We start from the raw sequence: 24,869 nt of genomic DNA on the forward strand, positions 1-24,869 counted from the left end.
CTTCTCCTCCTAATTCCATGTGTATCAATTCCAGCTGTGCCGATGCGAGGGGTCATTTTCCCAGCAAGTGTGTGGTCGAGCAGATCGTGGTCCTGGGCCTAAGCAAGCAGCCATCTTCTGTGACCACCCACTCATCCGGTGAGGAAACGGGCTATTCTTATATCATCACCTGTCCATGGAAATCTGGAAGCATCTCCAGTGGAGAAAGGATTAGTCCCAAAACAGAAGTAATGAGTGTAAACCAAGTCAACTCTTGGCTCTCTGATGGAGTGAAGCTTACTAGCCTCAAGTGAATGAGGCTATCAGGCTTCTCCCATGAAATGGTCTCTCTGCTCATTTTAAATCTCCGTGTACTTATTTGGGGCTTGAACTAATATTTTAGCTCTTCTGATTATTTTTCCTGGATGGTAGATATTTGAAGTACTAGAGGATCTTAGGACTCCTGGTCTCACAGTGATTACAAGTTCAGCTGCACTGCACAAAATCAGCAGTCAGCAGTTCGAAACCACGAGCCACCCCTTGGGAGAAAGCTGGGGCTCTGTACTCTCATAGACCATTTCAGTTGTGGAAACTCACGGGGCAGTTCAACCCTGTGGGGTTTGGATATACTCTTAGATAAGACTTAGGTGGTTATTATGTTTACGGAGTTTATTAAAGGTTGTAGTTGGGAGTATGTCCTTTCTTACCTGCTGGATTTCTGGAACAGATCACTGTGACTTTTAGACTTTTTAAAAGTCAGTTTAGACTTTTTCCCAGCCACTCTGCATTCAGAACAGTGGAGTGCTCCAGGTTTTAAAAGTGACTGGAAATCATGGATAAAAATACTATTACGTTGGACTTTCTCCAGTGGAACAGGGCTTGCTTTATTTACTTGTTTATTTTTCACAATAGGCCTTGTATTTTAGAGCACTTTTTGGGTTACAGAAATATTGTGCATGAATTAAGAATTGTTATCAACACCCTCTCCCACGTGCACATTGTTTCTCTTATTAATGTTACATATAACCACAGGGTCAGCAGTTTGAAACCACCACTCGCTCCACAGGGGAAAGATGAAGCTGTCCACTCCTGTAACGATTTGCACTCTAGGGAGCCCACAGGGGTAGCTCTGCCCTGTCCGATAGGGTCACTATGAAATGGCAGTGAGTTTTGTTGTTTTCGTTTGGTTTTCTTAAAAAATCTTTTTTTAAAAATCATTTTATTGGTAGCTCGTACAACTCTTATCACAATCCATACATTCATCCATTGTGTCAAGCACATTTGTACATTTGTTGCCATCATCATTCTCAAAACATTTGCTTTCTACTTGAGCCCTTGGTATCAGTTCATTTTCCCCTCCCTCCCCACACCCATGAACCCTTGATAATTTATAAATTATTATTATTTGTCATGTCTTATTACACTGTCCAACTTTAAAATAATTTTATTGGGGCTCTTGCAGCTCTTTCAACAATCCTTACACCCATTGTGTCAAGCACATTTGTACATAATGTTGCCATCATCCTTTTAAAAACGTTTTCTTTCTACTTGAGCCCTTGGTATCAGCTCCTCATATTTTGCCTCCCTCTCCCACCCTTCCTCTCTCATGACCCCTGGATAATTTATAAATTATTATTATTTTCCTATATTACACTGACCGCTGTCTCCCTTCACCTACGTTTCTGTTGTTCGTCCCCCCTTTGGGATAAGGGCTTTATGATGGGATAAGAAAGCATTTTCATTTCAAAGAAAAGGTTTTCCTTCTTGGATATTCCTCAAGACTTCCCTCTTTTATTGTCTTGCTTCTTAGATGGGGAAGATCAGCCTGTGGCTTTCACATACGATGCCGGGACATCCACGCTGAGCCTGGAGCGCCTCTCGCTGAGCATCGGTGCTAACTGGGAAGTCCACATCAGATGACGTGGAAGTGGCCTGCTGCCTGCCGAGCACGGAGAGCTGCCACCCCTCAGTCTTTCCCGCGATCAGGCTGCTCGCCAAGCAGCTTCCCTGCCTCAAACCAGCTTCCTTGGTCACTGTGTAATATACTGATGAACAATAGCTTTCGTGGTTGACATTTTTGGATGGATTAGTAGTATTTTTTGTAGCAAACACCCCCGCTTCCCTTGGATACAAGCAGCCAGGAGACATATTTGGTGTCCACGAGTCTTCCCTTGCCTTTTGGCCATGGCCCTGGGTTAGCCCTGTGGCCCAGAGAACTGCATGAGCAGCATTGGAGGTGGTTATGGGGTGGGGGCCAGGCTTACCTTGTGTGGCCCAGGAGGTGACTTGACCCATGCTGTGTGGCAGAGACCAGTCTCCAAGTGGAGAGCAGCCTCCCGGACCGCAAGGTTCACCCCCAGAGACGCAGGCAGGCAGCTCCTCCTGCTTGCACTGCTGCCGCACAGCCGCTCCTCTGGAGGTTAACTCAGTAGTTCACTTCAGGCTCAAAAGATCCACTTAAAATCTAATATCTTTGTCTTCATTGTTTGTATTAAAATCTGTCTAGTAGCCAAAGAATACTCATAGTGTAGAACTTGAGTAAACTATAATAAAGAATAATAAATGCCCTGTCCCTACCACCAAATACTTCAGAACCAGAATACAAGACAGGCACTAGAGTGACAGGCAGAGGGAAGCATTTGCCTTGTGAACAAAATTTAAGTCAATAACCAAAATAAAAAACATGGATGCAGTATTTTTAAAAATTAAGACGAGCGCAAAAAAATAGCAATTTTTTCAATAAACATCATCAGTATTACTGATTTTTTTTTTCCCCACTTTGCCGCAGGTCCCCATATGACTGGGCTTGGGTAGACGCTTACCGCATGCTAGTCTTATCAATCATGTGGCTCCTCTGCCCACAGCACCTGTTGGGACAGCCTCATAGCAGCTCTCCGCAGCACGCACACAGGCTTAGCAGGTGCCCTCCTCTCAACACTTCCCAATGCCACTCATTCAGCCCCTCCCCCCTCCCAGACCCAACTCCAATCCCACTTCTCCTTGAGGCCTTTCTTACTATCCTCATACCCCACGGCCCCACTGACCGTGGTTTGCCCTTCTCCAAACCCTCCCCACTTCCCATGTGGGCACTGGTATGAGCGCCCTGGTGTACAGCACAGTTGGAGGGCGTCCAGTGTTTCAAGTGTGTGTATTATTTTCTGGCTGGATTCAGAGGTAATATATCAGCCTTATAGCCACCAAAGCCTCAGGGATTATTCAATGTAATTACTTACCTTAGGATTCAGTTGTTTAAAAAGCGAGAATTCAGTGAATCTGCTTGAGGTTTTAACTTTGTACCAACTATAAGCTCACAAAGACAAATAGGGACTTTTTTTATCCTATCTGTATAAGCTTTGCAACTGAGGAATGAAAAAGGAGCCGTATTTCCCAGATGAAATAGTAACTCCTGTACTAGAAAATAGCTTTGCCAGCTCTTCTACACCTGAGACATGCTGCACCAGGCCAAGTCTCCTGAGTTTCCTCCTAGGGAACATAATACCATACTCTGAGACCAGGTCGACAACTCGGACCCAATACCACACGTACTTCTTAGAGGCTTGTCTGAGCACAAAGTGCTGAGCACGGAGCCTTCAGGAAGATGTTGACACTAAAACAGAATAGATTCGTGTTTACAGCTAGAATTACCACTAGAATTGACATTGGAATGATCTGATATTTTCACACAAATCGAGGCATGTTGCATTTGGTCCTTGCAGTGATAAATTTAACTCGCTCAAGCTGGCAAAGATGTCAACCAAGTAAGCTAATTTCTGCAGTTCACTTATCGCTGAAAAGTGCTTTGAACTGCAGTTTTACTTTCTGATTAAAAACGTTTTGAGTTCATCACGAAGCTAAAAAACACATTTTAAAACTTCCTCTTTGAATTCCTAAAACCCAAATGAAGGCAGAACATGATAGTGGGAAAAGAGGAAAGTACAAAGAAACAGAGGAAAGAACTAGGAGGCAAAGGGTAGTCATAGATATTTAAATACAGGCATATAAAGATATAAATATATTTATATATGACAAGGGGGAAATAGATCTATGTACATATATTTATAGGTTTAGTGTTAAGGAAACAGACGGACAGTGGGTGCCTGCTCAAGTACTCCCTCAACACAAGAACACTTTGTTCTAACAATTCGGCAGTCTGAGATGCTCACCTGCCTGGCACAATCACTGATGACAATGGGTGCACAGGCAAATGTGGTGAAGAAAGCTGATGGTGCCCAGCTACCAAAAGATATAGCACCTGAAGTCTTAAAGACCTGAAGATAAACAAGCAGCCATCTAGCTGAGAGACAACAAAACCCACATGGAAGAAGCACACCAGCCTGTCCTGACTCAATCACTGAGGACAAAGTGGGTGCATAAGCAAAAGTCGTGAAGAAAGCTGATGGTGCCGGGCTATCAAATGATATAGCATCTGGGGGTCTTAAAGGTTTGAGGACAATCAAGCAGCCATCTAGCCAAGAAACAACAAAGCCCACACGGAAGAAGCACACCAGCCTACCCCGACACGAACGCTGAAGACAAAGCGGGTGCATAGGCAAATGCGGTGAAGAAAGCTGATGGTGTCCACTTGTCAAAATATATAGAATCTGGGGTCCCATAGGCTGGAAGATTAACAAGGGGCCCTCTAACTGCGAAACAACAAAGCCCACATGTAAAATGCACACCAGCCTGTGAGATAACAAGGCGTCTAAGGGATCAGGCATCAAAGATAAAAAATCATAACATTGTTAATGAGGGGGAGTGCAGAGTAGGGACCCAGGGCACATCTGGGGGAAATTGGATATCCCCTTGCAGAAGGGCTGCGGGGAGGTGACGAGCCAGTCAGAGTGCAGTGTAGCAATGATGAAACATACAATTTTCCTCTAGTTCTTAAATGCTTCCTCCCCCACTATCATGATTCCATTTCTACCTTACATATCCAGCTGGACCGTAGGATGTACACTGGCACAGATAGGAACTGGAAATACAGGGAATCCAGGACAGATGAACCCCTCAGGAACAGTGGTGAGAGTGGCGATATTGGGAGGGTGAGAAAGGGGGAACAGATGACAAGGTCTACATATAACCTCCTCCCTGGAGGATGGACAGTGGAGAACTGAGTGAGGGAGATGCCAGAGGGTGTAAGATATGATAAAATAATAATTATTTCTATATTATCGGGGATGGGGGAGTAGGGAAGGAGGGGGAAAATGAGCTGGATAGTACAAAGGTGTCTTGAGAATGATGATGGCAACATGTATGAATGTGCTGGACACAGATGATGTATGTATGGATTGTGAAAAGAGTTGTATGAGCCCCTAATAAAATGGTTTTAAAAAAATCCTCTCGACAACCATCTCACTTCAGGGTGGAATAGCAGAGCTTTGTTTGGGGCATCAAATTCGTTGCACAGGTATGCAAACTGTCGACTATTTAAAGTGCTCGTCTTTACAAAATTCACAGAACTTATGACGCTTTTCATTATCTTGTAATGCTTTTTAAAAATAATTTTATTGGGGGCTCGTACAATTCTTATCACAATCCATACATACATCCATTGTGTCATGAACATATGTACATTTGTTGCCATCATCATCATTCTCAAAACATTTGCCTTCTACTTGAGCCCTTAATATCTGCTGCTCATTTTTCCCCTCCCCACTCCCCCCACCTCATGAACCTTTCATCATTCATATATTATTATTATTATTATTTTGTCATATATTAGTCTGACGTCTCCCCCCACCCTCTTCTCTGCTGTCCCTCCCCCAGGGAGGAGGCTATACATAGATTCCTGTAATCAATTCCCCCTTTCTACCCCACATTCTCTCCAACCTCCAGGCATCGCCACTCTCATCGCTGGTCCTGGAGGAGTCATCTGTCCTGGATTCCCTGTGTTTCCAGTTGCTCTCTGTACCAATGTACATCCTCTGGTCTAGCCAGATTTGCAAGGTAGAATTGGGATCATGATGGGGGGAGGAGGAAGTATTTAAGCACTAGAGGGAAGTTATATGTTTATCTTGTAACTTGTGACATTGTTTTTGTTGCTAATATTTGCCGAGGAAGCATACAGTGAGTTCTGATTACTTTTGTTGGCTCATTCAGCACCAAACGTTGAAATCCAGATCCTAGCATAGTTGGAGCACCATCTGTGCAAACACCACAAACCTTTTCCAAGAGATCTTAATCTCTTTCAGAAATGAACCAACTGTGTCAAATACATCACGTGCAGTAGTTGTCGTTTCAAGAGGTTTGAAAAGAGAAACTCGTATTAATGTAGATAAACTAGGGAAACATCCACAGAAACTCATGTATAAGAAAGAGAGTTTTATATAAAGGGTAAGTGCACATCAAGAAAACATCCCAACCCAGTGCTGCCCATGCCCACAAGTCCAACATTAGCCCATATGTCCAACACCAATCCACAAAGTCCTCCTCCATCTCACAAAGCACACACAATGATGCTGACTGCAGGAGAAAAGCCAAGTCAGTGAATGTGTAAGCATCTCAGCGCTGGCAGGGGTCTCCACACGACTGCTCCAGCACCAAGGGCTGCATCGGGGTAGGTCCATGGGGCTTCTCCTCAGGGATGTTTTGCAGGAAGTGAGCCTTCCCAACTGAAGCAGGGAACTGGCTAAGGCAGCTGCACCCTGGTCCGACCATCAGACAGCAAGAGACCTGAGAACTAGAAGGGCGAGGCTCACTGAGCCATTTATCTCTCTCCACTTCAATTAACTCCACGTGTGTTTATCAGCCAGGTTGGCACAATCAACTATCTCACTCATCTTTAAAGTCACCGTCACTCATGTACCTCACGTAAACCAGTAACTGAACAGTTTGCCACATCTGTAGATTTATCAAGCTGGATGCTAAATATTGGAAGTGTAGCCGTTTTAATTTCCTGGATTACCTGATCAAGAATATCAGCAGGCATGTCATCTATTCTTTTTTTTTTTAACCTTTAATGAGAAAAATATATATATACTATCAAGCTCAAGGGCAGTCTTGTGTTGCGCGTGTCACTGGGTTGAGGGTCGTGGATGCAAACGACAGACAGGCAGCCAACATACAAGGGACACAACAGAAATACAAGGTCACTGAATGGAATCGGTGCCCGGCTGGCTTAAGTCTCCGTTTCCTCGTAGTTCAACAGCATGTTGGGGATCCCGCGGCTGATGGGGAAGAGCCTGCCGGACGCCGGGCACTGCAGGGTGCCTTCCAACACGTCCGCCTCCAGCAGCACGTGGTGCATCTTCCTCAGAAATTCTTCATCCCGCTCGCTCGTATCCCTCCACTGGCGCGCTGGGGACCTCGGTCAGATGCAAGGTTTCGGCCGCCTCCAGGAGCGCCGACTACTCCACCTTGGGGATCATCCGCGCCACGAAGACGGAATTGAACTCCACGGGGTTGACGCGGACCTGGGAAGCCTGCAGCCGCAGCGGGAAGCCGCGGGGCCCCACGCCCCGCACGTGGGAATTCAGCAGGTTGTGGGTGAGCAGCTTCATGTTGCTAGTATGCACGCCAGCTCATCATCTATTCTTCTGCAGACAGTGTCCTTAGATAAGGAAATTGCACTCAATTTCGTAACAAATCATCTCTGCTGTTACTATCACAAGGGGGCAGTATTCACATCACCCACAGCTGACTATAAAAAGACTGATAGCATCCACATTAAGTGCCCATGGTACAGATTTTTTTTCAGTAGTTGACTTTACATTTACCCAGTAATTATAATTCATGAAGTGTAGTTTTACCTCCAATACTGCTGCTTTCAACACAGTAGCTGTTTTCTACACAGTTGCTGCTCTCTACACGTGACTGGCCGCATAAGTACATTATGTCGCCAACCCTGTCACATACACCTGTATTTGTATGGGGTGTATGTGATGGGGTTGACGCGATGATGTCATTCATCACAAAGGGTATTCGTATGTGGGTGTAACTGCATGCGGGCAGACCCACCTGGATACGGATAGAGGAGCGGTGTCTCAGTTCCTAAGACTATTGGAAATAATGTGGTTTTTGATGGTCTTTGGTGACCCCTGTGAAAGTGTCATTCAACCTCCAAAGGGGTCACGACCCACAGGTTGAGAACTGCTGTACTACAGTCAGGAAATAAATGTGTTTGTTAAAGCTGACCATTTGTGGTCTTTCTGTTAGAGAAGTACTAAATAACAGAATTTGGGTTGTGTCTAATAGGAAAAGGGAACGGTGATTGGATGATGAAGGAAGGATGATGCTTTATTTCATTTAAAGATCATTTCATTGGGGGGCTCTTATAGTTCTTAGAACAATTGATATATCCACTGTGTCGAGCATATCTGTACATATATTGCCATCATCACTTTCTAAACATTTATTTTCTATTTGAGCCCTAGGGTGATACTTTTATCCAACAACAAAGATAGATTCCATAGATTAACAGGTAGAGAAATTTTATCTGAGGACTTTACACTTACAGCCGTGCCCACTAACAAAGCCAAACTCACTGACATCGAGTTGAGTCCTGCTCACAGTGAGCCAATAGGACAGAGTAGAACCGTCCCTATTGGTCTCCAAGACTGAAGCTCTTTACAGGAGTAGAAAGGCACATCGTTCTCCCATGAAGAGGCTAGTGCTTTCGAACTGCTGACCTTGTAGTTAGCAGCCCAACTCGTAACCCACTATGCCACCAGGTCTCCGCATTCTCACCGGTTGTTGCTTAATATTTCTGTGATTCAGAGCACTTTCAAGTAAGAGTTGATTTAATATTTGGGGGATGATGTGCTGGGGTGCATGTGTCTAAGACATAAATTTGGAGGGCAAAAGGTTGGAAAGTTGAAGGTTGAATTGTGTTCACAAACATAGACATTATAGCAGCATTGGATAACTAAGACACCGTCTGATTTAAAAGCTTCCTGGGTAATAGAATGTCTACCATAATCCCAGGCATTCCTCTCTGCTACTAGGGTTTCCATCCACCAAACTCTCTGGAGGTTCAGAATAATTCTAGGGGCCATTCTAAACTCAACTTCTCAGCCCAGTGGCTAGAAAGCCATCTGCAGCTCCACTGAAGACAGACTTTCCTATTACCCACAGACCGTGGAAGCCACCGAGCTACCGATCTCAGTTTTCATCATTGCACCATGGTTACATAAGCGAGCATTCGTGGAGAAATAAGAGAAGAGACATTGCCACCTGTTATCAGAACGGCCTGTCTTATGACCAGCCTTGTTAAAGGCGCAGTGCCACAGCCAGACCAGCCAGAACAGGACAGCCGCTTCATGGCATTGGTTTCCAGCAGGGCTGGTGATGTTAGGTTCCTTTCCAATCAGGCTAAGGGAAGGGGAGCCCTGACTGTTTATATGCGACAACCCAGAGATTCTTAAGAAGACTTCTCAGTAATGGGCATAGTCGTGCATTTACTACTACACTGGAAACCAAGAGGCAGGAGGTGTAGTTTAGCTCTGCAGAGAACTGTCTGAATGTCCTTGGCCGTGTCATTTAACATCTCTGGGCCTTAGCTCTGTCGTTGGTTATACAAAAGAGAAACTCTTTAAAATTTTGCATGATTTCACTGCAAATATACAGCAGATATTTCAAGTTTCCTCAGTCGTAAAATGGAATGGATCAAACCTGCAGGACTTTTGTGCAGATGAAAATTGTACTGTTTGTAAAAAAATGTACTGTTTGTTCAAAAATAGATTGTAGGATGATTATACAACTCTTCTTAACATGATTGAATTATTGAGTTGTATGATATGTGAATCATATGCCAATAAAACTGTTAAAAAATTTTAAGGCATAAGAAAAAAAATTCTGTATGGATGAAAATAGAAAGCCAGTAATTTCATACAGAAAAACCTAGTCGATACCATCTTAGTCACATCATCAATGTTAACAGCATTAGTAATAAAACATAGATGTCATGTACCACTAGATTTAACTGGATGGGAAGGACACATCATGTCTGTCCTATTCTTCCCAAAATTCCATAACCCTGAGCATGAGAAAACCTCCGACCAACTCGAGTTGAGGGGCATTCTATTTACGCCTGATCAGTGCTCTTCCAAAGTGCCAGGATCGTGAGAGAGAAAGACCGTGGAAGTGCCTCCCTCTTCGAGACCAAGGAGCCATGGCAGTTCGATGCAGTGCAGGATCCTGTAGGAGAAGGAGGCATGGGCACATGCCTCCAATGGAACACTAGTCCGGAAAAATGAAGTCTCGGTCACACTACAGTATTGGTGGAGCTGGGAGACATTGCGCTTAGTGAGGTACGTCAATCACAATAAGACACGTATTGTTGACCCCACTTTTAAGAAAAGGCAGAGATGTGTGGAGATCAAAGTGTATGGTGGTGTACCAGGGGCAGGAGGGGGAGAGAAAGGGAGTGTTAACAGCGGTGTTAAGATCTAATCCCTGAGGGTGGGGCTGCACAGCGGATTGCTATCATTGCTATAAACCTGTGCAAAACGGAACGGACCAAAGTTGTGTGATCTAGTTGAGGCTGCTGTGTAAAGCGGAAAACCTCCTAGCATTAAGCTTCGTTGGGAGGCTTAGGGTCCTGGTGACATGGGCCGTCCCCGTTCATTGGCCCCATCACAAACTCACTATTCTGCCTCCCGTTCGTTGTGCCTGGGATCCTAAAAGCTTGCAAAGACCATCCAAGCCACAACGATTGCCCCGAGACAACCTTCTACCTTGAAACTGAAGACGCTCCCAGAAAAGCCAGCTTTCAGCCCAAAGCAGGACTGTTAAAGTGACACCTGGGAAGAATGTGCACCTCAGAACAATCAACCATGCAAGACCCAAAGGGCAGCATTCCCCTGGAACAACAGAAGGAGAGAGAGAGGAATAGGAAGAAGAGATGGGATGGGTGTGGCTAATTATCTCTTTGAACACCTGGTCCTTGGCCATGAGACCGGGACTGGATGGTGACCAGCTACCACTCCTGAACATGTTGGGGAAAGACTCGATGGAAGAATCCACGCAGGGGAAATGCCAAACCCAATGAAGAAGTCTCTCAGGGACTCCAGACTGTCTACACCAGCAGTTCGCAACCTGTGAGTCATGAGCCCTGTGGGAGTCAAAGGACCCTTTCACAGGGGTCACCCAAGTCATAACAGTAGCAAAATTACAGTGATGAAGGAGCAAGCGAAATAATTTTATGATGGGAGGGCCACCACAGCATAAACTATACGAAAGGGTCACAGCATTAGGAAGGTTGAGGACCACAGCTCTAGAGCAGTGGTTTTCAACCTTCCTAATGCCACTGTCCTAGAGTCTAGAGAGCCATGAAGGTTGGAAGAACCCCTTAAACTATAGTCCTGAAATTATCTTTAAACTAAAGATATCCCCTGAAATGTTCTTAAAACTAAATCATTAGTTTAGCTTAACCAGCAAAAAAGGTCTGTCTTGAATATCACACTCTTTTAAGAAGTGTCTATGTGGGATCGAATTAAAAACAGCGGGTGAAGGGAGACATTGGATGGTGTAAGATATCACAAAATAATAATAATTTATAAATTATCAAGGGTTTATGGGGGAGGGAGGAGTGGGGAGAGGGGACAAATGAGGAGCTGATATCAAGGGCTCAAGTAGAAAGCAAATGTTTTAAGAATGAGGAGGGAAACAAATGTACACACATGCTTGACACAATGGATGGATGGATGGATTGTGATGAGTTGTACGAGCCCCAGTAAAATGAATTTTTTTAAAAAACAGCAGCTCTAAGGATCCTAAAGGACAATGGGGGGCAGTGAATTTATGTTAATGTGAAGGAACAACTCAGACAAAAAGAATAAGTGGAACCAAAGTCACTGAATTGTACATGTCGAGACTATTGGTGTATGTTTTGCTGTGTATGTTCTCAATAACAAAGTAATTTTTTTAAAAAGAAAATGGACATTAATGGAAAAGCTGAGAGAAATCACAATGGTCTTGCAGTTTAGTTAATAATATTGTGCTAATATGGATTCCTTCATTTTGATCATTAGACCATGCTTCTATAATCTGGACAGGATAAGACAGCCAACCTCTGTTGTAAGTCTAAAATGACTGAAACATAGAAAGCTTTGCCGGAGACCAAAATAGCTAGATGGTGCCATCTCCCATTGCCAACCTCTGGCCAAAACCACAATAGAGTTAGAGGGGATGAGAAAAATGTACAACAAAACTGAAAGAAAGCAAAACAACAACAAAACAGACTTACTGGTCTGCAACAGACTAGAGGAGCCCCTGAGAGGAAGACCCGAGACCACCTTCTCACTTGAAAGGGAAGGCATCCCTGGAAAAGCCAGCTTTCTGCCAGGAATAGAAGGTCTGTGAACAAGGAGGCCTGAGAAGGACGTGCTACTCAGAGCCGTAGCACATGCAAGACCAAGACATCCGGCGCATTTGCCCAGAGCCAAAGATGAGAAAAGTGTAAGGCCGGGCAAACAGACAAATGGAAGCCAGGAAGCACACACTGAGAGGATTGCAAGCAATGTCATGGAAGAAATTGTACATGAACTGCTGATTGGAACACGAGTTTGCTGTGTGTGTAAGCTTTCTCCAGAAGCATATATCCCCTTAAACAATGGGCCGGAAATTACCTATCTGTATATCTATCTTCTCAATGTGCTTGTGACCTATGTAGTAAATGCTATTAATTATGAGCAATAAAAGCCTTCAAGGTACTCGATGTGAAGGGGCTCATTCACACTAGACACTTACTATTTGTAAATGCTGTCGACAAATACATGGCCCCCGTTAGTGTTGAATCAACTGACTATTTGTTGGTGGGAAAGTCACCGCCACGGAGCCATTGACTGGCCTTGTTGCTGCAAACGGTACCAGCCCCACAGATCTTGCCTGCCCTCGGCTGAGCTATTTTATGGGAACTAGTTCTTTATGCTTGAGGAGGCTTCTGGGAATTGAAATGTGTAGCAGCTTATGGACTTACTATCTGTTCTTTGTTGATGGGCTCAGACTGGGTATTTCCTCATAGCTTGTTTCTCTGCCCTCCCCCCCTCCCCCCTCCCCCCCACACTACCCCATCCCCAACCCCCCGCTGTGCTGCTCAATATATCTTGACCATGGACCTGCTAATCTCCAGTATGGGGCAGGGTATTTTTGTTTGTTTGTTTTGTTGTTTTGTTTTAGCCACAACAATTGATAGACTAAAAAATGAGCAGCACTGCTTTTTATTTATTTTGCACAAGGCTGAAGACCATTCTCAGCAACCAGATCGTCTGACATTCCCGAGACTGTGGCTGTTTCCCTGAATGATTGGTTATTGTGCAGGTCCCCAGAAGAACCCTGCGCAGGGACTTGTATTACACCAACAGAGAACTCAGCCTCCTTGGAAAGAAAAAAGAGAGGCTTCGAGTTGACAACTGTAAGGAAAGAGAAGGGAAACCGGCTGCAGTCCGCACTCCCGGTAGTCTTGGGGAGAGCATGATGCAGGACGTTTCACTGGGCTCCCCAGCCAAGCCGGGTTCTGTGGGGCTCCCTTCCCCAGCAACCTCGTATTCGGGAGATGGGGTTCTTGTTGAAATCTGCACCTACTTGGATGAAAACTGCACCCTGGGAGTTGGGATGAAGACAGGAGTTGCTTGTTCAGTGTCCCAACTCCAGAAAGATGAGGGAATTCTTGAAGAAAGTAACATTGAACTTGTGTCACGGTCAGCTGCTTAAATTCAGCAAGCCGCATCTTAAAACAAGGCCGTCTGACGATTTGGGGATGGGATCTATGTTTCTGAAAAAGGAACAGTTTAACAGGCGGGTGAGTAAGGTCTAAGAGGTGTCCAGCTACAACTAGATGAATCCTTAGACCTGTCAGTGATGCTTTGATGCAGTAAGATTTAGCTAATAAAATAAATAAAATGAGTAATACTTTGTGTAATGGTGAAACTGAGATACTGGACAACAGACAGACATAACTGACAGAACAAGGGAGAACAGAAACAGGAATAGCTTTATCAGGGGGAGCTCCCGGAAGAGGTTCCTTGACCTAGGCCAACAGGTCAGGGAAGTCGTGCTCAGCAGCTTGGGGAGGGGGTTTTTAAAGGGGTGGTGAGGAATGTAGGGCAATTGGCATATGGGGTGTGGAAACTCTGAGGCTTTCTCTGAAAGGAGGTTTCACTGGGGTTTCACTGGTTATCTGCTGCTGACCTTTGGGATGTGCAGGAAGCACAGGCAGAGCTTGACCTGCTTCAGCTTAGTCCAAACAGGGCTGCCTAGTTCGGACCTGGCCCAAACACTTTGTACTTTATTCGTTGGATATTCCCATACTGCTATGGCAAAGGTCACACACGCATCATGGTTACTAACATGTAGAGTTGACCTTGGCAGCATGTCTGTGGCCCAGAGATAGTTCCTCATCCAGGAATCAAATCAGCCAGGAGACTTGGATTCTATTAACGGAACAATAAGCGGAAGACATTTCTCCTCACTTATAGAAATGTCATTCAACAAAGCCTACTGATTCAGGAGCTTCCATTTGCTTGGTCCTGGGTTTGAAAGGGGGCCCAGCCCCCACTAGCAGTGGGGGCTTACAGTCTGATCTGCATGGGGATGGCATAAGACTACTAAATGTTTAGTTCCTTTGCTTATGTCAGCCTTCCCTCATTTGCAAGGTCCTCTGATGGTGTAGTGGGCCACACATTGAGCTGCTAACCACAAAGTCAGCAGTTTGAAACCACTAGCTGCTTCAAGGGAGAAAGATGAGGCTGACTACTCCCATAAAGGTTTACAGTCTCAATTGGACCACCCCTTACTGAAGGGTCACAAGGAAGAGACGAGCCAGTCAGGGTGCAGTGTAGCACCAAGGACACACACAACTTTCCTCAGTTCAGTGGTCCTCAACCTGTGGGTCGCAACCCCTTTTGCGGTCAAACAGCCCTTTCACAGGGGTCGCTCAATTCATAACAGTAGCAAAATTACAGTTATGAAGTAGCAATGACAATAATGTTATGGTTGGTGGCACCACAACGTGAGGAACTTTATTAAAGGGTCACAGCATAGGAAGGTTGAGAACCACTGCTCTAGTTCTTTAATGCTTCCTCCACCTCCCGCCCTCCCCACTATAATGACCCAATTCTACCTTAAAAACATGGTTAGACCAGAGCATGTACATAGGTACAGCTAGGAGCTGGAAACACAGGGAATTCAGGATAGATAAACAACCCCTCAGGACCAATAATGAGAGTAGCAATATCTGGAGGGGAAGGGGAAGATAGGGAGAGAAGGGGGAATTGATCACAATGATCTACATATAACCCCCTCCCAGGAGGACGGACAACAGAAAAGTGGGTGAAGGGAGACATCGATCAGTGTAAGACATGAACAAATAATAATACTTCATAAACTATCAAGGGTTCATGAGAGAGGGAGGTTGGGGGAGGAAGGGAAAAAATGAACTGATACCAAGGGCTCAAGTAGAAAAACTGTTTTGAAAATGATGATGGCAACATATGTACAAATGTGCTTGACATAATGGATGGATGTATGGATTGTCATAAGAGTTGTATGAGCCCCCAATAAAATGATTAAAAATAAAATAAAAAGATTGACAGTCTCAGAAACCCCCAGGGCAGTTGTCCCCTGTCCATTAGGGTTGCCCCGAGTCAAAACTGACGCGCTGGCCCTGAGTTCTCTAATCCATATTGCTGGTAAAGACCCTTCGGACGTTTTCATGCAGACACAGGAGGGTAGGCTGGTAGTTCCCATGAGACCTAGACACACACTTCCTCAAAACTGCAACTTCAGGATCATGAGCCTGTAACTCCACCCTATTCCAGCTGTCACTTCCCACTGTCTCCCATAGCCACTAACCTTGGACCTGGGAGACAGCCACATGGGAGCAAGCTTGCTGCAACCTGCAACAACTTCCATGCAGCCAGACTTGGGGTGGGTCCCTCCTTACATCCCAGAAAGCAATTGCCCAGAGAAGACCAGATGGAAGCCAGGCAGGTGACTTCTTTCTGCAGAGTTACGTATGTTGTCATCTGAGACCCTTGACACCAACTCCTTATGATGTGACATCCAGAGTCTCCATGGCCAATCCGATCAATATTCAATTCCAGTTTCTGAGTCAGGTGCCTTATGTGAAGAATCGATGTTTGTAACCTGTATCCAGAGTCTGGGTACATTGTTTATTTGGGGGGGGGTGCCAAGAGACAAGAGCTGGCTAGGTCAAGCGGACAAGAGGAGAAGCAGGGAGTCTCTCAATCAAGGATTCAGTGGGGATTCAGCTGCTGAGTGGTGTTTGTGCCCAGGCAATTCCAGTGAACACCAGAATGTTCTTGAGGAGATACCAAATTCACCATTGAACAAATGTGTGGGAGCCTAGAGTCTCGGGAAGTGAAAAACATGTTCTCAAAGATGCGTAAAGAGGGGCGTCTGTAGACAGAACAGGTGGCTGTCTGGGTACCGGCCTTGGGCGTGCACTGATGATGGAGGCATGGCAGAGTACCCAATAAGCCAGGCAAACACAGGCGAACGCGGGCTCCTGTACTAATCTGCAGTGAACAAGTTCACATTTTTTCACCACATCCAAGGTTTTGCTTCTAGGAAGAGTTGACGTCTGTCTCTCTTCTCACCCCACAGCACTTCCAACAGGATCAAAGTCTCTGTTCACATTGACCCTCCCTGGCAGGGACAGGGCAGCGAGGAAGCAAGGTGAGCACAGGGAACCATTTTCCATTTTCCACCACATTAGCGATGTGAAACTGTTCCCTATACATTAGCAAGTCAGCACAAGTAAGATGATGCCTACCTAATTATTGGGTAACCCATCCTGTCATAAAACCAAACTCACTGCCAGAGTCGGTGCTGACTCATAGGGACTCTATGGGACAGGGTAGACTGCCCCTGTGGGTTTAGGAGACTGTAACTCTTTGCAGGAGTAGAAAGTCTTGTCTTTCTCCTGGAGAATGGCTGGCTGGTGGTTTGGAACCAGGGACCTTGCGGCTCCCAGTCCAATGTGTCACCCCGATGCCACCTGAGCGCCTCATCCTGGCTTGAGGTGATCAAAGCTTTCTCAAATCGACCGTGGCAAGGGTTGCACAGGTCTGTGAATGCTCAAAAACACGAGTTGCAGACTTTGTAAGGGTGAGTTGGTTGTACGTGTGAATGATCACTCGATGCAGCTGTTGGGAGAGATTGACAGAGAGGAGAGAGAGAGAGAGAGAGAGAGAGAGAGAGAGAGAGAGAGAGAGAGAGAGAGAGAGAGAGAGAGAGAGAGAGAGAGAGAGAGAGAGAGAGAGAGAACTCAGTCCCTGACCCCGGAGAAGAAAAGGGAGCTGGGGAAACCCCCGGAAAGATAGGATGGCAGACCACAGCTGGAGGGCACAGCGACCCTCTCGGGCAACGTGCAAGGGTTCTCGAAGGGGCATTGGATCCATCCGCATTGCCAAATTGGAAAAGAAAGAAGACAAACGCTTAGCCTCTTGCCATGAGTTCAGCATCTTCCATTCCCCCGCCCCCCCCCCCCCTTTGCATGTTGTTCTCTAAGATTTGGGCAGCCAGCTGTTACCCCACGGTCTGGCCACCGGGAACTGGCCCCGCAGCTCTGCGGGTTTTCAGGGTGCGGTGGACGGAGACCTTCCCCCCAGAACCAGGGGCAGAGCCGGACCCTCCCCAGTCCCCCATGCAGCTCGCCACACGCTCGCCAGTCCCCCTCCGGGGCTATTTTTAGTTTCTCTGGCGCAAATGTCTTCAGGCCACGAAACACAACCCGCACTGCTTTCTGTCCCCTGGCATGCCGCCCCCACCCCCCCCCACCCCCCTCACACCCGCGTCCCAAATCTGCGGTGCCCTTTCCCGGGGCAGGAGTGGCGACTTCGGGCTCGCGCTCTGGGCTTCACTGGGTGTGAGTGTGCCGGACAGACAGGCGGTTAGACGTGCCCTTTGGATGTGGACATTTTCCTCTCTGATGACAGAATCGCTCCAACTTCCCCTGTGCGGTGGCTTCCTGTCCTTGGGGGTCACTGCGTCTGGTTTTCTGTGAAAGATACAACGCGCTCCTTGCCCAGTTGCCTGCCATGCCCACCGTCATCAGCGCGTCTGTGGCCCCACGCACGGGGGCTGAGCCCAAGTCCCCGGGGCCAGTGCCCACCCCAGTCCCGGGCAGGGCCACCGAGGCCGGGGGTGGAGGCCCAGGCGGCATCTACTCCGCCATCCTCAGCCGCAATTTCCCTATTATCGGAGTGAAGGAGAAGACATTCGAGCAGCTTCACAAGAAATGCCTGGAAAAGAAGGTGCTCTATGTGGATCCTGAGTTCCCGCCGGATGAGACCTCGCTCTTCTACAGCCAGAAGTTCCCCATCCAGTTCGTCTGGAAGAGGCCTCCGGTGAGTAGGAGACTGGCTGCTGGCTGGGGGTTCCCCTCAAAGACGCCCTCCCTGCCCCCAACCCCCTCCAGCGTCTCTGAGCTGCACCCGGGTAGCTGGGCCTTTAAGTGTGGAGCGGCAGCAGAGGGAGGGGGCTGCGTGCCTATCACCAAATCCTGGCACAATTGACAAGGCGCTCCTGGGGGAGACAGTGCTGGTTCTCTCTCTCTCTCTCTCTCTCTCTCTCTCTCTCTCTCTCTCTCTCTCTCTCTCTCTCTCTCTCTCTCTAAATAATCTATCATCTATTTCTGAAATACCCTTGTTCACTCTCTTTGAAAAGAGCTTGGACCTTGGGTTAGGTTCCTCCGCCTCTTTGGCTGAGATCGCGATGTTGTTCTCTCTTGGTCTTGCCAGTAGGCGAGGTCCGGGGCTTGCTAGAACACAAAAAGACGTGTGTGTGTGTGTGTGTGTGTGTGTGTGTGTGTGTGTGTGTGTGTGACAAAGACCGGGCACAGACTGTTAGGCTCCTCAGGTCCCCTCACCATCAGTTTTTTTTTCTGTCCATGGACCTGCCCTCACCTCACCAAGGAGGACGGAAAGGCAGGCCAGAGGGGACAGGCCAGAGCGGAGGAACACCTCCTTCTCACGCAGGTAACTCCTCTAGCCTCTGGGTTTCACGCACAGTGAAACAGCAGTTGCTCTCTAGAGCCAACGAGTCCATTCTGATGCCTGGTGACCCCAGGTGACAGAGAAGGGCTGCCCCACAGGGACCTCTCGGCTGTTACCATTATAGGAACAAATTGGCCAGGTCTTGCCGCCACAGGCAGCTAGAGGACGTGGAAAAGCAAAGGGCTTGGTCTACCAGAAGGAAAATCCACATGCCCTCAGCGCCCTTCTCTGATCACCCCACCAGCGTGACTCGTGTTCTTAATTCAAGAAGCATCAAGTAGGCAGCCTACTAGGGCCAGACACTGAGCCAGGGCTTGGAGAGACAGCCACATAGATAAGAAAGAAAGGAGCATCTATACAAGTGTGGATCCAAGGAGGCAGACAGACATGGGGCAAGACTGATGACTTTTAGGAGACAGCCTCAGGGTGTCCTGTAGGTGGACTCCCCCAACGACGTATGCCCATTCACTGGCATTCTCCCCACCCCCCACCCCCCAACCGTATCCCTCTCCTGCCCCACTTGCACTTCCAGACAAAGGAGAGCAAGAAGTGAAAGTGACCCAGCTCACCGAGGACAACACTCACTTGGGGGCAGTGTCACGCTGGCTGTCACTGTCATCGGCTGTTGTGCTCAGAGTCCACCGAGGAGAGTGTGGTCGGATGCATGCATAGCAATGAGGCTCCTGCGAGCCTGGCCTTCACCCTTGGGAAAACTGGCTCTCTGGCTGCTGCCTAAGCAGTGGGGGTCAGGAAGCTTCCTGGGTTCACGTCTCATGCGCACTCGGGTCAGCTCTGTGACCTCGCAGGCATCCTGTACCTTCTTCAAGCCTCCGTTTCTTCAGCTGCAAATGGAGATAACAATAAGAACTTATCTCCAAGGACTATTGTCAGAGTTAAACAAGATCATCTAGATGAGGTGTTCAGCACCGGGCGCAGTATTTATTAAGATATTTACAAATATTTAGCCATAACTACCCTAGGGGAAGGAAATGTAGACACTGATGAGGTGCTTCACTGATTTAGTTGATGCTCACCAGAAAAACCCAATTGTCCTCAAGTCTGCTCCAACTCATGGAAAGCCTGTAGAATGGGGGGAACTGCCCCTGTGGGTTCACAAGTCTAACTCTTTAAGGGAGTTGGAAGCCTTTGGGTCAATGCTGCGCCTTTCCATTTCAAATGGTTGGTTATTCTACGTGCAGTGTGCCTCAGTAGCGTTTTCGCTCCCTGTCTAACTTTGTTCTTTGTTTGGCTAAAATTAGAACCACCGAGGAGAGTTCCATTCCACGCGTAATGTGACTGAGGGCCATAGTCTTGGGGGAGAGGGGGGGCGGTTCCACCAGTCTCTATCTAACCAGTAAACCTGAGCTCCTTTATGATGTGGGGTTGTGTTCCACATGTTTTCCCCACTCGATCCAGGACCTTGAAATGTGACCCCTTTCAGAGCAGGTGGTGGTGGTGGCCGAGACACCATCTAGTTCTTCTGGTCTCAGGTTGTGGAGACTGAGGTTTGTGTGGCCCTTAGTCCACTGGATGAATTGTTTCCTTGTGTCTTTCGATTTTCATCGCTCTTCTTTCCTCCCGAAGTGGGAGAGACCAGCGGTTGTACCTTAGACGGCCACTCACAAACTTTTTTAAGACCCCAGTTAGTAAGAAGAGCAACTCTCTTAGGTACAGAACCGTTGAAAATCAGTCTGAACTTTTCGTCACCAATCAAGTGTTTTGTTTTGTTTTTTTACATTTTATTAGGGGCTCATACAACTCTTATCACAATCCACACATATACATACATCAATTGTATAAAGCACATCCATACATTCTTTGCCCTAATCATTTTTGAAGCATCTGCTCTCCACCTAAGCCCTTTGCATCAGGTCCTCTTTTTTTTTCCCCCTCCGTCCCCGCTCCCCCCTCCCCCATGAGCCCTTGATAATTTATAGATTGTTATTTTGTCATATCTTGCCCTATCTGGAGTCTCCCTTTCCCCCGTTCTCTGCCATCTCAAGTGTTATTTTTACAATCAGAATGATGATGATGAGAAAAGAAGGTAACAAATGCATGGCCAACTATAATTCTACTTAAGATAACACACTGTACCTTCAATCACTCTCTCTCAACAGAAAATAGCGTCCGGCCACCTGTCCCCACGATAACTTAGTCTCTTCTCCCATTCTTACCATTGTCCTGGCATGGCCTTCCCTCACCTCACCATGCTTCAGTCCCCAGGTCAATTCATCTGATTCCAACCAATTGTTAAGCCCAATTTTCTTTTTTACCCCCAAACTCATTTTATTGGGAGCAAATACAGATATAATATCCTCCTTTTATAATTTAATCACATCAAGCAGTATTGTACAGTGAAGCCCAATTTTCTTGACATCCTACCTTGGGGCAGTACAACATAACCTCTGGAAGAGAGCTTCTGGGAGGCTGATGACCACTTGGCCACTAGCACTGAGGACAAGTGTTGGAGGAAAGGTATGACCCCATCCACATGGTGGGAACTCCAGCAGGACAGGACTCCTGGATTCTCCCCTACCCTTCACAACCAAACCAAACTCACTGCCATCGAGTCAATTCCAACTCCTAGCCGCCCTGTAGGACAGACTAGAACTTCCCCTTTGGGTTTTCTTTAGGGGAGTAGAAAGCCTTGTCTTTCTCCTGAGGAGCAGTGGGTGGTTTCGAACTGCTGATCTTGCTCTTTGAAGCCCAACGCGTAACCACTACACCACCAAGGCTCCTATCCCCTTCGCATACATGGATCTATAAAGAGATCCAAGATCTGCAAAGCCCAGTCCTTCCCTCTTCCTTTCTCTTGAGCACAAGCTGCCTGTAAAAAGCATGTCTTGTGCTCTGCTCCTCCTGGGAGCAAGTTCTCCAGAGGTAGGTCCCCAGGCAGACTCAAGTTGAGATCTGTGCCACGTGCATCTAGGTCATTAATTAATAATAGATGCTAATAGCCCATCTCCACTGAGAAGTCACCAGGGATTCTACATGTGTCCGGGATATTCGTGTATTTACTCTTCACAACAACCCTGTTGGGTAAGCAATTACTGTTCCCATGTGACAGCCGAGGAAAAGGAGACTCTGAGGAATAAGTCATTTATTAGAGATCAGCTAGCTAGGGAAGAGTGGGGCCAGGATTCAATGGCAGGCATTCTGGCTCAAGAGTCCTACTGTCGAGCCATAAAATCGACTCATTTCTGAGAGTTACAAGCGGAGATCAGCTTTGTAATAATAGATGTGGTATTTTGGACACTCACCTGCCCTACACCTTTTTTTCCCCCCTTTGTTGGTTCAAAAGTCAATAGAGAAATGAGTATCCTTTATTGGACCTCCTCCAGCCACAATAGGGATCAGGTGACACCTCAGGGGTTGGGCCCTGGCAGTTGGGGATGGAATGGCACAGCGTAACTAAGAGCCCAGGGCCCTCTGCTCAGATGTCCATATTAAAATCCAGGCTTACCACAGACAGATGAGAATTCTGGTCATGTACTTACTGCCAATCTGAAAAGTGGGGAATAATCCTAATAGCAGAATGACCTCATAAGGTTGGCATGAGGATTGGTAAATTAATATTCCTTAAAGGCTTAAAGCGTACCTGGCACATGGGCGAGTACTCATTAAGTAAGAACTATATATTACATACATTGCTCCTTAATCAGTGTCTATGACCAGTCAAGGTATTAACCCTAGCAATGTACAGGTGTCTTCCAGACTTGGTCTAAACAAATCAGTGTCCAGTCCAGTTGAACATAAAGATATATGTGCTTACAATCAACTCCTCCCTTCAGGGGCAAGTGATCGCATGTCCTTTAGGACAACTATGGTCATCTATTTCAGAATGAGAAGGGAAGGTGGAAGAATTGACATGTTAGAACTATGGTGTTAGCGAAGACCATTGAAAGCTGTGCCCTGCCACAAGAACAGTCTGGTTCAAAGGAACACAGCCAGGGTGTTCTTGAGAAGCAAGGACAGTGGAGTTCGCTGGCTTACTTTGGACATCAGGAAAGACCAATTGCTAGAAAAAGCCGTCAGGGTGGATAAAAGGACAGAGTTAGTGAAAACCAGAGAACCCTCCATGAGGTGGCTTGACAATGGATTCGGGCGTACAAGTGGTAACGTTCACAAACACGGGGCAGGACTGGACCACGGTTCATCCTGTTACAGGAGAAGCTCCTACATGTGAGAGCAGCCTCAACAACTGACAACTGATAGCCACTCACGACAACATCACATCTGTTTTGAAGATGTGTGCTTGGTTGTGAAGTGACCGTAACCTTGGGTCAGTCATAGGCTGATCACACCTGGCTGGGGAACCAGCTCCTTCCATAATTGCCTATAACCCCAAACCAGGCTCACCGCCATCCAGTCAATTCTGACTCGGGGCAACCCTGTAAAGACCCACAAAGATCAAGTGGGGGTCACAGATTCCCTATGCCCACTCCCTAGGCATTTGCTGCGAGCCCCAGTGTGGAGAGGTTCTCGCGTTACTGCCGTGCACTCTCCGGCAGCCTCTCTCAAAAGCAAGGCAACTTAGCGTCCTTGTGCCTTTGGAGGGCTGAGTACAAGGGCTAGTTGCAGTATGCCCTCTGAGCCTCGGCAATTCCTCCCTCTGTGGGAACTCTCCCTGAAGAGGGCAGCCTCCTTGGTGCCTCAGCCCCAGCCCGCCATCCCCGACTCTCCTTTATCAAGCACGGACTCTGGGTAGAACATCAGGCCCAAAGCTGATCCACCCTAGGCAGCTAGGGGAAGGATGGTTTGCCTGGATGGGGGGAGCTTGAGGAAGGACAAGAGACGCTGTCCTCAAACACCATGGCATGAGCCTGTGGCTGTGGTTGGGTCTGGGTGGCTAGATGGCATGGAAGACAGAGTGGTTTGGGACAAGGGACAGGAGAGGGATAACACAGTAAGAGTTAAGTGGGGATGTGATCTTTTTGTTTGTTTGTTTCATCCTTCCATTGTGACGCGTTTCCGCTCACATTTTAACATGTCTGAAATCATACCGCATCCTACGAGAGCACATCCTCCCATTGTCTCCAGCATCCAAAATCCTTTCTACTCTTGTGATAAACTGAAGCTTGGGAGAATTGCCTACATGCAATCCTTTACAAATCCAATTCAGGAAGGTCTTTGGATAGAAGAGTCTCAAGGAATAAGGTCACCTGCTCAGAGCATTACGGGACTTCTGGATGTCTGGAAGAGAAGCTTCCCTAAGGCTCAGATGTTAAGTGAATAAACCAGATAAACCCAGGAGTGAAGACTGGGACTCAGAGCTGGGGTAACACAGCAGGATTGGGGGCAATGATCATGAGAATCAGTACCAGGGATGGCACCCATCAGAGAAATGTGGGGCAAGTGGAGACCAGCTCTGCACTATCAAAAGGTGGAAAAGACGGATAAATGGAGACAAGATTTGAGGGCAAGAGGCAGGTAAGGAAACCCAGGGCTGGAGGGTCAGTCACTGCCTGAAAATTATACACGGGGGAAAAAGGCTTTTGTTAAAAAAATAAATCATTTTATTGGGGGCTAGTTATAGCTCTTATAAACATCCATACATCCATTGTGTCAAGCACATTTGTACATAAGTTGCCATCATCCTTTTCAAAACATTTTCTTTCTACGGGAGCCCTTGGTATCAGCTTCTCAATTTTCCCTCCTTCTAACCTCCCATCCTCATGAATCCTTGATAAGTTATAAATTATTATTATTTCCATATCTTACACTGTCCACTGTCTGCCCTCACCTATGTTTCTGTTGTCACCCTGGTGGGAGTTGTTATACGTTGATCATTGTAATCTGTTCCCCCTCTCTCCCCACCTTCCCCCTAGCCTCATGGTATCACTACTCCCATTATTGTTCTTAGGAGTCTATCTGTCCTGAGTTCTGTGTGTAGAGAGCTCATATCTGTACCAGTGTACGTGCTCTGGTCTAGCC

General features: G+C 46.9%; 2 protein-coding genes and 1 pseudogene across 6 annotated transcripts in view; 2 read left to right on the forward strand and 1 right to left on the reverse strand.

The window, feature by feature from the left end:
* Positions 1–2,719, forward strand: part of GANC (glucosidase alpha, neutral C) — a 66,731-nt gene extending 64,012 nt beyond the window's left edge. For both annotated transcript variants that reach the window (XM_075530900.1, XM_075530901.1), the window contains exons 23-24: positions 35–138; positions 1,790–2,719. In XM_075530900.1, coding sequence (XP_075387015.1) covers positions 35–138; positions 1,790–1,899 — 214 coding nt within the window. In that variant the 3' untranslated portion in view covers positions 1,900–2,719. The remainder of the gene's footprint in view (positions 1–34; positions 139–1,789) is intronic.
* A 4,216-nt stretch (positions 2,720–6,935) lies between these two features.
* Positions 6,936–7,494, reverse strand: LOC142426034 (multifunctional methyltransferase subunit TRM112-like protein pseudogene; annotated as a pseudogene).
* A 10,484-nt stretch (positions 7,495–17,978) lies between these two features.
* The window catches only part of CAPN3 (calpain 3), a 52,609-nt gene continuing 45,718 nt past the window's right edge, over positions 17,979–24,869 (forward strand). For all 4 annotated transcript variants that reach the window (XM_075530766.1, XM_075530767.1, XM_075530768.1 and 1 more), the window contains exon 1: positions 17,979–18,287. In XM_075530766.1, the coding sequence (XP_075386881.1) occupies positions 17,979–18,287 (309 nt within the window). The remainder of the gene's footprint in view (positions 18,288–24,869) is intronic.

The sequence above is a fragment of the Tenrec ecaudatus genome, chromosome 14, assembly GCF_050624435.1.
Source record: "Tenrec ecaudatus isolate mTenEca1 chromosome 14, mTenEca1.hap1, whole genome shotgun sequence".
Lineage (NCBI taxonomy): Eukaryota > Metazoa > Chordata > Mammalia > Afrosoricida > Tenrecidae > Tenrec > Tenrec ecaudatus.